At 48.2% G+C, this 13,698-nt stretch overlaps 1 protein-coding gene across 1 annotated transcript; it reads left to right on the top strand.

The window, feature by feature from the left end:
* The first annotated feature begins 947 nt into the window (after positions 1–947).
* On the top strand, positions 948–13,418 carry LOC142559982 (uncharacterized). The gene is made up of 6 exons (XM_075671705.1): positions 948–1,241; positions 5,232–5,394; positions 5,788–6,052; positions 6,749–6,926; positions 8,808–9,074; positions 9,861–13,418. The coding sequence occupies exons 1-6, from the start codon at positions 952–954 to the stop codon at positions 9,964–9,966; spliced, it is 1,269 nt and encodes a 422-aa protein (XP_075527820.1). The 5' UTR covers positions 948–951; the 3' UTR covers positions 9,967–13,418.
* The last annotated feature ends 280 nt before the right edge of the window (positions 13,419–13,698 follow it).

The following is a 13,698-nucleotide window of genomic DNA, read 5'->3' as shown; positions in this document are numbered from 1 at the left end:
AAAACACCCGTGTGCTTAGATTTAGGTGCACGTTAAAGAACCCCAGGTGGTCAAAATTTCCGGAGTCCTCCACTACGGCGTGCCTCATGATCAGAAAGTGGTTTTGGCACGTAAAACCCCAAATATTATTATTATTATCAGTCACTGCGTCCAACTAGAAACGACGCACTGCGCAGACTAAACGCCGAGATTTACAGCAGCCTAGAAGCCTTATTAAAATCAAAGTGACCTTTCCAAAACAGTAAGCTCCGCGAGATATAAACTAATGATAATTACGGCTAAATTGGGCGTAGATGAAACCAACACGGAAGATGCAGACAACTTATGCGTCGCACCGGCAGTGATTCTGAGTTCCACGTCATGTGTTCGCGATGGGTTTAGCGCAGTCCAGATATGACAGAGAGAGGCAAGTCAGGCGGTAATACCTGCTGCACAATTTGACCGCTAGCTACAAACTACATTTGACACGCCGGAAAGCGACACCGACGAAAAGAAAAACGCGAAAACAACTTGTTTTCTTATGATTCGAAATCAAGCACCGTGCCACCTGGCCTTCAGGTCGTAGTGCAATCGCACTCGTGAAAGCAGGTAACGCCGGAGGTTGCAACTCACCTAAATTAAATTTCATTTCACCAGACAGTGATTTGGACTCACATTCACAATGGTCGTCTATCAGTTAAGCTATCACCATCCTGTTTTCTTGTTGTCATCTTGTTTGGTATTGCGATACGCCAGTGACAGTTGTTGCGCATTATTGTCGCCCACCGAAATCCTGACTCAGCCTCACGCTCTGACCAGAAATTTTTAAAAATAAATAAGAAGGCTAACATTTGTCAAGAGCGAGGTTTACCCAAGCTCCCTCCAGACTAAGCATTCTTTTCAGCCGCGTGCCTGTTTGTCGACTGTCAAGTGACCGTCTGCTCTTTCTCTCTCTTGCGCAGGTGCGTCACGATGACGAGAGCCGCCGTGCTCCTGTGCTTGCTGGGTGCGTCGCTGGCGGCGTCCCCTTCCTCTTCCTCGTCGCAGTCATCGTCGACGGGTTCGTCACCTCCATCTTCGCAGTCCACTTCTGTCGTATCTTCGTCCAGTTCGACTTCGACCAAGAGGGACGACTTCAGCGCCGCCGCGTCGTCCAGCCACCCGGTGTACTCGCCCTCGGTCGGCTCCCCGTCGTCTGCGTACGGAGCCTCTTCGCCGTACGGAACCTCCGGTTCCGGTTACTCCGGAGCGGGAGCCGGCGGGTGAGCCTTCCTTTCGGTTGCTCCCTCGCAGCTCTTTGCAAGCTCATCGTAGATATGCCAACTGACTACCTTTAGTGCACACATACATTTAAAAAAAAAACATTATACGGCACGTAGCCATATAATGGTCCTAATGTTTCACAAGGTTAAGGGTGCTTTAAGAGAGTAGCAATGGTCGCAGAAGGAATGCCGATGGAACCAATATTTCGGCGAGACACTGGTTTTCGTCAGAGCGAAACTTTGACTCCTAGCAACATTTCTTGTTCGACCGCTGTTACTGCAGTTAGGTAACGCCAACTGAATTGCTCGAATAGGCGGACACAACTCGCACGATAAATCTGCGTGCGGCATTAGCTAATTGGCAAAAGTTTCACTAATCACCTTGTAAAGATTCACTCTAGGGCGCACCTCCTGCGTGCGGAGTCGAACCCAAGCATTCATGAAGCCACGCCCGTTGAGCAATAAACCGGAGCACAACTTCCAAGAAATATATGCCATCATATTTACTAACACTCATCGGCACCATGAACATACGCACTTATTGATTCCCGCAGAAAGGCAATTCCAGATTCCAATTCCCTGCTAAAGCTATCCGACAACGCAAAGCAAACTGTCACAAGATACGCGCAGTACGCGGGACAGGTGAAAACAGAACGAGACAGAGGGGCCTTAACAAGACGATTACTTGAATCGATCAACAAAGGCGAGCGAGCAAGCCGTCAGTACGTCACCGTCGATCCGAAGCGCTCACGTAGGCACCGCAACTAGGGTGCGTGTCGCATTATTACGCACGTTACACTAGAAGCTATATTTTTATTGGCTAGAATAGCTGTGACATGTGCGCTGGCCTATCGTGGGTCAAAGCTTGGCTGCACCAATGACGTGCTTCACAAATGTGCCACTCAAACATACCGAATGCTGCGCGTCTTCGCATAGCACCGCAACGCAATGTATTTAGAGAAGTTATTTGTAAATGTTATCTTTTGCCCGCTGTAATGACCCTAGAGAGGATGTTCATGCGACGCTTTAGGTAACCTAAGCGATGTAATATAGCCTTAAGTTCCTTTCAGAACGTAGAACGTCTGCACGAAACCGTCAAATAACCGAGAAGCGTGCTTCTCTGCACACTACGTTATTGTAAGGAGAAGTCAACTTCAAGGCACCCATTACGGCCAAGATTCGGTATTATTTTTTATTTTTGTGAGGTTCTGTGATAAACGCCTAGATGTTTTCTAGACGGTCCTTCTTTATTCACTTATTTTTGTCCACGTTTCCAATATTTAATACGTTTGCACAATACCCACATCGCATCGATTTCAATGGGAAGATAACAAACAGAACATGCGATAACAATCCGTCATCCATGCACAAGAACTGATTGCGAGTTATGGCTCTACAGCTAATATAAACAGAGCATAACTCAACATCACCGGTCATGAAAACGTTTTCAAAATGGATTGTGAATGAGCAGACACATTAGAATAGTGATTCTACATGTTACTGAGAGCGCCGTAGGCTAGAAGAGAAGGGATCCTAGCAAGAAATGCACATCACAGCCATGCAGACGATCTCATTTGTTTATCGTTTTTGTAAAGGATGGAGTATTTTACAGTACTGTTATTTGGGGTCTAACAGCGGGCGAAGATTACTCTGTGGGCACGATTTATCGCGCGCGTAAAACGACAATGATATTAATAATTATTAATGGTGTCCCTTTTTAAAAGGGCTAGCGAAAGATAGTAACCTGGCCTGCCTAAGATAATCAGGTTTTACTATATCTATTGCACTCTATGACTCAGCCTATACGTTGTACTGGCGCTTCAAACTGCTGACGAAGACATCAAATATATTTCGGTTGTCCAGAAGGCATTACTGCTGCATACGAGCGGCCCGACTCACATATGTATGTAATATACTGGCGTACGTATCAGTTGGAGGCACGGAACGCAAAGCTCCTATTTATTAAAGCAGGGAAAGCCCACCTCTCACAAAATAGGACTAGAAGTATTGCTTACCATAAAAGCAGCGGGTGCGACACATTTCTCGCGGAAAGAAATTCCGCCCGATCTGGCGGACCAACTCAGGGCTGTCCAGAGGGACCGTGTGACGGCAGAGGGGCTCGGCCTCTCTGTCCCGACGTGGGAGCGGCCCGCATCAGTCCCAGACTGATCCCTCAGGACCTAAATAAAGTTATTCATACCATACCATATATTCACAAGCATTTAGCATACACACACATCAATTGTGGCGGAGCAACTAATGTGTGCGCCGTAAAGGTGGAGTTACGGGCCACTCGCTAGCATTTCGAGGAGTCCGGTATGACGCCAGCGTTTGCCGATAAATGTGGCAGCATCGGTGGCGCTTCCTCATTGCCGACTCCGCGCACCAATTTTCACCGCTGTACGAATATGATCCGCGAAGATGTGCACGAGCGAGCGCCCTATACTTGTCTACACTAGAAACTTGCGGTGAGCTTCCAGAGTTCTATATTAAAGAAGAAAAAAAAAACTGGAGTGAAGTGTGGCACTATGTGTCTGCTGCAGCTGAGTGTGTATGGTGGTGCAGCCAGCACGTAAATAGTGCGTAGCACGTGGATCTGCCTAAACTCTGACATTCCGGATTCAAACTATTGAACGTGAAAACGAGCGAAATATCTGAGCGTACACAAGGAGGAAGAAGACTGGACGAGGCTGGTATGGGTTCCAGTATTTAGGGCAACCGCAAGACTAAAGCAGATAGAGAAATGTTGGAGACCGATTACATCATTAGGTTGGGAAACAAGTGCGTGAGCGCGACGTCCTTAAGCTCATGTGACAAAAAATCATGTTTATCGATCGGTAGCATATCGCGTGATTTGTTTCTGCATTAGAGATTATCGAGTTTGGTTTGCTATGGTTTTCGCGCATGCGCCATACGACTGCCGGCGGTCATATGCTTACTTCCCGTTAAAAAAAAAGAAGACAGTTCTTAGTTCCAGTCTGTCACGTTGTCTTCCCGACTGTGTTCTCGACTGGTTTTTCAAATTCAGTCACGCATCAACTGGCACCGCTCTTGCCCTCATGGCTTCAAGCTTTATGGCTTTACAAACTGATCGTTTGCGACAAAATGTTGCGCTATCACTGCGATCGGTTATTTGCAGTGATTGCAGCACGCGCGCAATTACTCGCTGCATTGATGCGTTCAGAAAAAGAGACCTTTTCTCGAAACATTACAAGTAGAAGGGCTCCTAAATCACACCACGAGGACGCCAGAAGCCACGAGCACGAGGGCTAGACAAATCCATGCGCTGCACATCATCTACTTGGTAGTTGAACGACAGCAAGGCCAGAGTTGCTTCAACTTCAGCTTAACATCGCATCTTTCCATGCGTGGTTCCCTCTGGTAATTCTTGCAGAAAACGTGTGCGTGTACCACAGCAATCCGGTGTGCACCCCTCATGCACGCCTCGGCAGGGGAACGCAGGACGGATGCGACACACACCTAACGATCTACTCTTTAAAAAGCCCAACCCAGGGCGTCTGCTACCTCGACATTTTTGAATTCTCAGATTTCTTAACATTTTCCCCGACTATTTATTTATTTATAATATTTATTTATTTATTTATTTATTTGGAATCCGTAGTAGGCCATGTCATTGGAGATTCGGGCTCAAGAAATATTGTAGTTCATAGCTCGCCAAGTTACCATGGCAGCCCACAATTTCGAACTACTATCAGCATGCTGTAATTCAGGCGGAACGAGCTCTCGGATCTGACTGCATCCTGCGTTGCCAACGGCCTGGCCTAGATTATTATTATTATTATTATTATTATTATTATTATTATTATTATTATTATTATTATTATTCCTCGTATGTTCCCCGAATGGCGTAGAACTGACAAGTGTCCCGAATATTCCGAGTTCTCACCGAATGGTAGGCACCTTGAGGCTAACACGCGCGCATTCGAGTTACCGCTACAACGTTTAACATCGTCGCCGTTTTGATTGCAGCTACGGCTCGGCGGGCGGCTCGGCGGGCGCTTACGAGGCGGCCGCGTCGAGCAACACGTACCACAGCCAGGCGAGCCCCAACAGCAACCTGTACTACTACTACTACCCGGTGTCTAAGAACAGCGGCCAGCAGGCCTCTAGCGCCTCGGACGCCGAGTACCAGGTATACTATACCGTGCATCAATTGGGGATTGCACGACGACGGTTTAGACATTCGATGACGGTGGTGGTTCTGTGATTATGATGATCGCTAATGTCGCGCCCTTCGAGTAGTGATGGCAGCAAATAAGTCACCGAGATCTGCGTGAGCTAATGACGTGGTATATATCGTAAGATAGCATGCTGCCCGCCGCTGCTTTATTTTGCAAAGTTACCTAGCCTGTGAATCTTGCTTACCTTTGCTCTGGTGCTCTCTTTCGTGAGCAGCGCTTCCTTTACGTGCATCTGCCTGTGAACTAGTGATGATTGATCAATCAATCAATCAATCAATCAATCAATCAATCAATCAATCAATCAATCAATCAATCAATGAATGCGCGTGTCGCCCCTGTCGCAGGCGAGTGCAGCGCAGAACTACGCGGGCGTGTCGGCGCCCGGCAGCGGCTCGTCGGGCTCCCCGTCCTCGTCGGGCGGCTACGACCAGGCGGCCAGCGCCTCCTCGTCCTCGGGCTACGGCGCCTCGGCCGACGGGGGCCCGTCCTCGTCAGGCTACGAGCACGACTCGAGCGCCGCGGCGGCCGCCTACAACGCGGCCGCGGCCGCCAGCTACCAGCAGCAGCTGCAGGCGTACGCCGCCCAGGGTGGCGGACACTACGGACCCAGTGAGTGCGCCGATGAGGCGAGGGGGGGTGGGGTGCGGGGCGTTACCGAGTCGGAACGGTGTAGGATGGGCTATACCATTTCCTCGGTTTAGACAGAAAAAACTCAATAACGGAGCTGCGAGTACGTCCAGGATGCGGGAGGACGCGGATTCGACATTCGCTCTCGCCGGCTACCCGTCGGAAGAAACGGGCGCGAGCAGCCTTCGGGACTTTCTTCCGGGTAAAATCTCTTGTTGAAGAAGCGTGCACTTTTAAACGAAAGTAGGCTGTTTGCTAATGCGAAACACGGCAGTCCATTCTGCGGCAACAATAAACACTTAGCGTCACGCTAAGCGTTTCCCTCCCAAGCACTGGCGGGGACTAGCACTACTTAGCTTCAATGTCCCGACGCGAACCGGCGCATTCGGTACGACACGGCCCATGGCCAAGTGTGTAACCGAGCGTGACGGGGGACGAGTGCATCGACGATCACGTAGCGATCCATTTCGGCCATTGTTCAAAAGAAATACGCTGGTAAGGCCAGCCTGAGTGCTCTCCTACAACAGCGACGTCTGACGAATTCCCGGGCAATACTCCTTGCGAGACGTGTACTGCTATTGCAAGATGCCGCCTGCCGCGTTTGCAGTGCTTCACGCGCGCGAGTGCGAAGGCGAGCCCCGTTTTTCTGTTTCCGCGCGGTTTTCTCGAACTACGCAGGCGCAGCGCAGTACGCCCACCTGAGCCAGCTGGCGCAGCAGTACGGACCCCAGCTGGCAGCCGCCCAGCAGTACGCTCAGTACGCCCAGCCCGGCACGGGCCACTACGGAGGAGGAGGAGGCGGCGGAGGGTCCTATCCATCCCCGTCCTTCCAGGGAAGCTACGACACGTCCAAGAGGTCAGTCCCCGCAATACAATGCTAACCCGCGGATACTGCACTTCCCTGCTCCCTCGCACACCTGATCCGCAATACTAAGTTTCTTGCTCTTTCAAAATATAAATGATAATGAAAACACAAAACACACACGCGCACACACACGCACAAAGGCGATATCGAACCGAATAACGAAAGTTACAAACGTGAGTTTAATAGAACTCAGTGTCTGCTTCGCGTAAGAATGCACACGTCGGCGCACTCCGTGGTGCACTTACGCGAACAGAAGGCGGACGGGCGCGTCAATAAGCAGCAGCGCAATCCAGGAAGGATATCTCAGAGCTTTACAGCGGTGCCGAGGTGCCACTCCCACAGGCATTCCCTCTTTTCATGATGTGATGAGCCTCCATTAGTTTTCGAACGTCCTTTCCTTTTTCTTAATAGTGTCTTCAACGCTTAGAAACGTCCCTCACAGTTGCCGGCATACAGAAAAATGGGCAACTAGCCTACCATGGTGTCCTTGTGAAGTAGAAATATCTGCATCTAGCAGGGCTGACACCTTCAGTGTACATTAAACTCTCCCTCCTGCTCACATTCATACTGGAGAATAGTGCCAAATACTAGAGGAGGAAGGTGTTGCACCCTGCTTCCTTCGTCCCTACTCGTTCGTCTTAACTCTTTTTTATTTATTCATACTGCAAGCCTTCTCAGGCTCATATTTTTTCGGCGCTGTTTTCCGGCTTGAATGGGAACGTGAAGAAATTGGACCAAACTGCCATTTTGCTAGAATACCTTTGCTGCTCTGCTTACGTCGTGATGTGACCAGTCTGCTTGAGGCAGTGCGCTGCGATTAAGGGCCAGTCCGTTCGTTTTCATTTCCGGTGCTCTACGCACTGCCCCCGGCTTCAACTAAAGGTTTTTCATTAGCCTCCAATACTTCAATCGCAGTTACACAGCATGTCTTGCCCGGAGTTGTAGCCTGAGAGTACAAAACGCACATGCTGGCTTTTTTTTTCTCTCTCTCTGTCTACTGCTTTAAAACGTATTACCATATGCGCTCACACAGCCGACCTATCGTTTTGGCAACGTTCAAAGATGTCTTGCTGGAAGCGGAACGTGCCCCCTTTCGAAACATATACGGTATTCCTCGATGATCTAAGCTCTATTGAAAAATCATGTGGTGCTGGAGTGGAAGCTAGAGCTGCGTTATGTCAATCGGAAGAGTTATGCGAACGTGTCCCTAAACCACGTGTCCCTCAACATTACAGCATAAAGTGTTCATTATCCCTATCATGCACATCGCGTACAAACTAGAGCTACCACGAGGTAGCGAAAAAGTGGCACATCGACGAGTTCCACCCGTCGCCAACAGTCTAGATGAGGACACGAAATAAAAAACAGGGTCCTCAAAAGAGACACAAAGAAAGACCTCAGCAAGGCTCTAAACAGGACCATAAACGACTGAGGCAATGTGACTAAACAAATCCAAACTAAACAATACAGGTCCAATGAAAGGGTCGTTAACAAGAGTAGAAGCTGGACCAAGTCCAGACGTCATCTTGTTGCCGCCGCTTCATTCAGAAATTGAACAAGGTCGTAGACGAAGTTGGAATCTAATGACGAATAGACAAAGTGTCTTAACTATAATAAGAACGCTAAGCAAAATTCTAGACCAGAAAGGTAAGCTAGTAAACGTGCTTCCCTGTCCAACTCGACTCCACGCTATGTACGGACTCTTGTTAAAGACACGAGCAGGGCCTTGAATAAGCGTTTCTAAGCAACGACCAAAATAACGAACTCAACACTGCCGTAAACCACGAGTAAATAAAAACTAAGTAAAGGCAGCCAATAGGAGGAACGGGAGGGGAGGAGTCCAAAGGCCCTTCAATCCCTCGTGGTTTTCAGGTACTACGGTCTGGGCTCGGTGATCATGCCGCTACTGGCGCTGGCGGGTCTGGGCCTGCTCATCCCCACGGTGACCAGCCTGAGCGGCAAGAAGAAGCGGTCCATCGACGACGCGAACCGGGCGCACCTGGGCGACTACGCCGAGCGGCTGGAGCGGTACTTCAAGATCTACCGGGCCGCCGTCGAGAGCGAGGAGTGCATGAACCGCATCATCTGCGAGCTGGGAGACGCCGTCAGCAACGTGCGCGGAAAGTCGGCGCTGCTCACGTGAGTGCACGCCCCGGGCGGGCCACCGGGCCGAGCGGTAAGCGGAGCCCTTTCGAAGCCCTCGTGAAAGCTGCTATTCGCCCGCTGGAAAGCATGCAAACAGGGAGCGCTCAAAGAACTTCAGCGCCGTTTAAAACGTACAACGGTAACACTTAACGTTAAAACTCCAAACGGCACTTGTCGTTGGAGCTCTTTCGAAGCACCTCCGCGTGCCCCTATTCGCCGCCCCCTAGAACACCTAAAGGTGCTAGATGCAGGCAGAATACGTAAAAATGTCCGAGGGCAACACTTTAGGCTCAATGTATAGAACCTAAACTTGTCATTCTACCATTTTTCGACGGTCAGCCGCCTTTTCTGCGAGCTAGATCAAGCCGCTTAGATGACGAATCACTCTCGTAAGAAAAGATCGCAAAAGGCCGACAAGGCCGCAAAAGCCCTATTGCGCTTTTTCAATGCAACCGGACTGTTGGACCGCCTGAGACTATCGCTGAACATTCCTCTGGGAGTGTTGTGTCACTGATTCTCTCTTTATTATCTTTCCTTTTTCTTGCATACCTAAACCCCCTTGGGTAGCCAACGAGGCACGCGCTTGGTTAACCCTCCCGTCATCCCTTCTTCGTGTCTCCTTTTCTCAATAAAGATATAACCGAGGAACCTCTGACGTGGCGTTCCCCATACAGTGCTCCTCGAAGGTGTCAAATACCATACACAGCTTTTTTTGTCTTCATTTACTAACTTGCTCATTCGTTCATATGCATTAGCCTTATGTCACTCTAATTGTCGCAGGGTAATGGAGAAGTTCGCGCCCGGCTGGATGAACAACAAAGTGGGCGTGTTCAAGTCCGCAGCTCTGACCGTCGACACCACCAAGTGCTCCCGCTACAAGTGCTGAACGCCGCCGCGTGGCGGCGCCTCTGGGTCCACCATAAGCACCACGCAGCCCACCCATCAACACCGACGACGACGACGAATACAGACAAAGCACCGCCACCCTCCGAGCGTTAAGAACTAAGAAAAAAAAAAGAAACAGAAAAAAGTAGTTAACCGCTTCCGAAACGTGGTCGTTTCGAAGGCGTGTCGCGGCTTACGACCCACCTTCTAGCTCATATCCCGACTCTGCTCTTCACTGCCCTCGCATTGCCGTCCATTAATTAACACTTTTTTTTAATCGAATCTTGTCACTTCTCCAAAAGGTCGGGTGGAGAACGCACGTGATTCGAACGTGTGGGATAGTTACGTTTCGAGATCAAAAGTTCGTTCACGTGGTAGACTGACGACGGCAAAGTGTCGATGAATGAACGCGTCGCATTTCCCCCCTTGTCCAGAAAGAGACGAACAGCTCCCGAAGGATAAAAGTTGGCCACGTGACACGCGGGACTGCGACAGAGTCTCGTTTCTGCGGTTGTCTCTTGGGTCCGGTAGATTCTCAATGCCCAGGTCAGGTCACAAGCGGTCGCGCCGCAAAAGGACTTCAGGAGGTATGCTAACCGTTCACGTATCCATGTAGAGAAGAAAAAGAGCTTTTCTCAACGAGAACCAGTCCCACGTTGCCAGAGCTACATTATACGAATAAGACAAGTATACTGCAAGGGCGCACCACCAGGAAATAAAGACAAAGAAAAAAAGTTGGAAAACTGTTGAAAGACGTAATTGAACGACTTAATTCCCGTGGTGACCATTAATTGAGACGCAGTGCGCCGGATCAGTTTTGTCATAAGCTGCTTTCAGTTTATGCACGCCGAAAAACGTCAGCGGCTTTCTTGAACGTCCTGCAGAAGTGTCTGGAAAGATTTCTTCAAGAAGCGGGGATTTTAGAAGTGCTTAACCTAACTTCGCGAGGTTCCCCAAGAGATCACTGATGTTTATCATTTCGCTGAACACGGTATCCGATCTATCGAGTCCAAAAGCAAATGGCGAAAAAGACAAATAATCTTTCCAAGCGCTAACTGTGAAGAGTGTAAGTAGGCGGTTACAGTATTTTTTTTAATTTGCACTAGTTTTCAATGCAATAAAAAAAAAAAAGCTGTACTTGCAGTTGCGGTAGCGGCGATAAAACGTAACTGCTACACACACCCCAGTAGCGGAAAAGGACAACGCCGTTGGGAGTTTGGCAAGGACAGTGAACGCAACTGAACGATTCTTTATCATGAGCTTTAATGTTCTTCGTGTATTTTTCTGGCTAATAGTCCCCTAAAAGTGTCAATCACAGCTTTATAACGAGTCCCTGCGAAGTGCCTCGAAATATTTGTTACAGTCCTTGTTTTCTTCATTTTTTGAAATCTAAACAAGATTCTAGTAGATTGTATGTCAGGCATATCTATCGCTTCCGGCTTTATTCACATCCATTTGTCTTGTCACTTATTTATGCTCTCTTCGAACCGTGTGGCGAAGGCGAGTGTAGCTTGCACGAGCGCCATCTGCATTTGAAGCTAAAAAAAAAAAAAACATAGTGCAGCGCTCGTTCGCCTACGACTCCAAAATACGCATGTGTCGTCTGGTACTTACCTGCATACCGTGTAAATCGATGTCCACTGTCTGCAGTTCCAAAAATCCGCGTTATGAACTCGTGCTCGAGCGAGCAACGCCAACAGTGGCGCAACCTTTGAATACGTCTTGTCCGGAACTCCTAGCAGTATGGTGCCGTCAGCGAATGGAGCAGACGACATTCACGTTACAACTGTTTTCTTTCCCTCTCAAAGCTGAAATTATCGTCTGCTTCATGGAGCATTCAAAAACGTGATCTTATGGACAGCACACGCATCATGTTCCGTCTTCGAGAGCATTTCGGTCAACAGTTTTTTTTTTTTTTTTTACGTCACAGCAGTCGTCATCTAGTTATATATGCTAGAGTGCGGGCGTTATCATCGGATGCGCCATCAGCTGCAGCGCAGCAATCGCTCTCGAATGCAAACATCAGACGAACGCCATCACCATTCATCTTCGATATATATATATATAAAAAGCAAGTCCACCGTTTTCTCCTTCCCACCATCGTCAGCTCTTAGCATTTCGGTTAGTCCTATTTTATTTTCAGGTTATTATTATAATTTACTATTGAGTAACTTTGCGGCATTCAATACACATCTCGATTAACTCTTCAGCGTGGCCCGCGGTTTGTAAGCGTGTTTCTTGTGTGTGAAGTTGTGTTGTATTATTTTGGAATGTTTAAACAATTGCAAGAGTGCTTCGTTCCATCGCTTCGATGGTTCTTTTAATCGCATTTTTTTTTAATATTCTGTTTGTGGATAGCGGCGAGCTTGCCCGATCTCGCCTTAGAGGATTCCCGAGGGATTTTCTTTGAAAACCCACCTGAGAATGCCACCCGGTGATAATAAATCTGCGTTTGAGAGCCGTAATTGCAATAATTCGGACACTATCTCTATTATTCTTATTCTTACCAGCGCTTGTGGAGGACATCCCAATGACAATGCCGAGCTGTCCGAGTTAGGCACGAAGTGACACTACGACTACAAACTAAGACTTAAGAAATTCTCATTTTAATTTTTTAAGACTGACTCAGGGAGTATCATTTAACCCATTTCCTCTAAGACTATTATCTAAAAACTCACTCGTCCTTTATGCGTTCATTCAACATTATTAAACTAACCCCTACTGTGCTTCGCACTGTACATAATGAGACTTTTGCACAAACACTAAACAGCACTCGATTTGTGCAAGCGTCAACTGAATTATTTCAAACGAACTGATTAAAACAGTGTATCGAACACATACAAAAACAGTTATGCGATTTTCTAGCAATAGTCTTCGCCTCAATAATGAACTTTCGACGTTGCGTACAAAGTCAAAGAATTTCGGCTTGAGCGTTCTTCAAATGTCCTCGTTTCTGCTAGTCGTCCGTGGTCACGCCGAGCAGACGATACACGGTTCGAGTTTGCACGTTTCTGCTTCTGTATGCCGTATGCTGCTGGACAATTTACATGCACATCATAAACAAGCTACACTTTCGAACACTTCACGTCACTTCGTGCCTAAAGATATCTTACATTCAATCAGCACGTTCTGCCACTTTTTGCGCGATCAATATTTTCGTTCTCTCGTTTTTTTTTCTCTCTCTCTCTCTTCTGGGCAATGACAACCTTGGTCTTATCCTATGCGTCGGTTGCCTGTCAATTTGCTCCTGCTAACAATACAGCGAAAGGAAAACGTGATTGCGACCACCGTGCCAAGTACTTATACGACACAGGCGGGCCGAGGTTGGACATTCAAAAAAAATTTTTGTTTCAAATCCTCACGGGCATTTTGCAAAAGGCTGTAGCTCATTTGTGTAGGGTGTGTAGTATTTATTTTTTCACGCAGTACACCGTCGCCTCTTCTGCGACGAGGCCCGAGACGCCTGTCTGATCTTGTATTCTTTGTACACATTTTTTGGATAAAACATCTGAATGCCAGTGGTTTGTGTTGACTCACTTGTGTCCCAGAATCCATGTTAATCATATGCAGCAGAGGAACCTAGTTACCTGCACAAGTACCAAATCTCCCGAGTTCTAGGATTCTTAATCAACGCGACCCACAGTCATGGCGGCGGACGTGGAACATTAAACGAGAAATTCAGCCGAACCCATCTCAAGATGACTGCCGACAGTAATGCGTTGAGTGTTGACTC

Source organism: Dermacentor variabilis, chromosome 10 (genome assembly GCF_050947875.1).
Source record: "Dermacentor variabilis isolate Ectoservices chromosome 10, ASM5094787v1, whole genome shotgun sequence".
Lineage (NCBI taxonomy): Eukaryota > Metazoa > Arthropoda > Arachnida > Ixodida > Ixodidae > Dermacentor > Dermacentor variabilis.
Note: the sequence above shows the minus strand (reverse complement) of the source record. Positions and strands in the feature narration are given on the sequence as shown.

Coding starts and splice junctions, on each gene's coding strand:
- LOC142559982 (XM_075671705.1), top strand. CDS start 952: ATGACGAGAGCCGCCGTGCTCCTGTGCTTGCTGGGTGCGTCGCTGGCG. Junction 1,242..5,231: donor TCCGGAGCGGGAGCCGGCGG/GTGAGCCTTCCT, acceptor TTTTGATTGCAG/CTACGGCTCGGCGGGCGGCT. Junction 6,927..8,807: donor AGCTACGACACGTCCAAGAG/GTCAGTCCCCGC, acceptor CGTGGTTTTCAG/GTACTACGGTCTGGGCTCGG.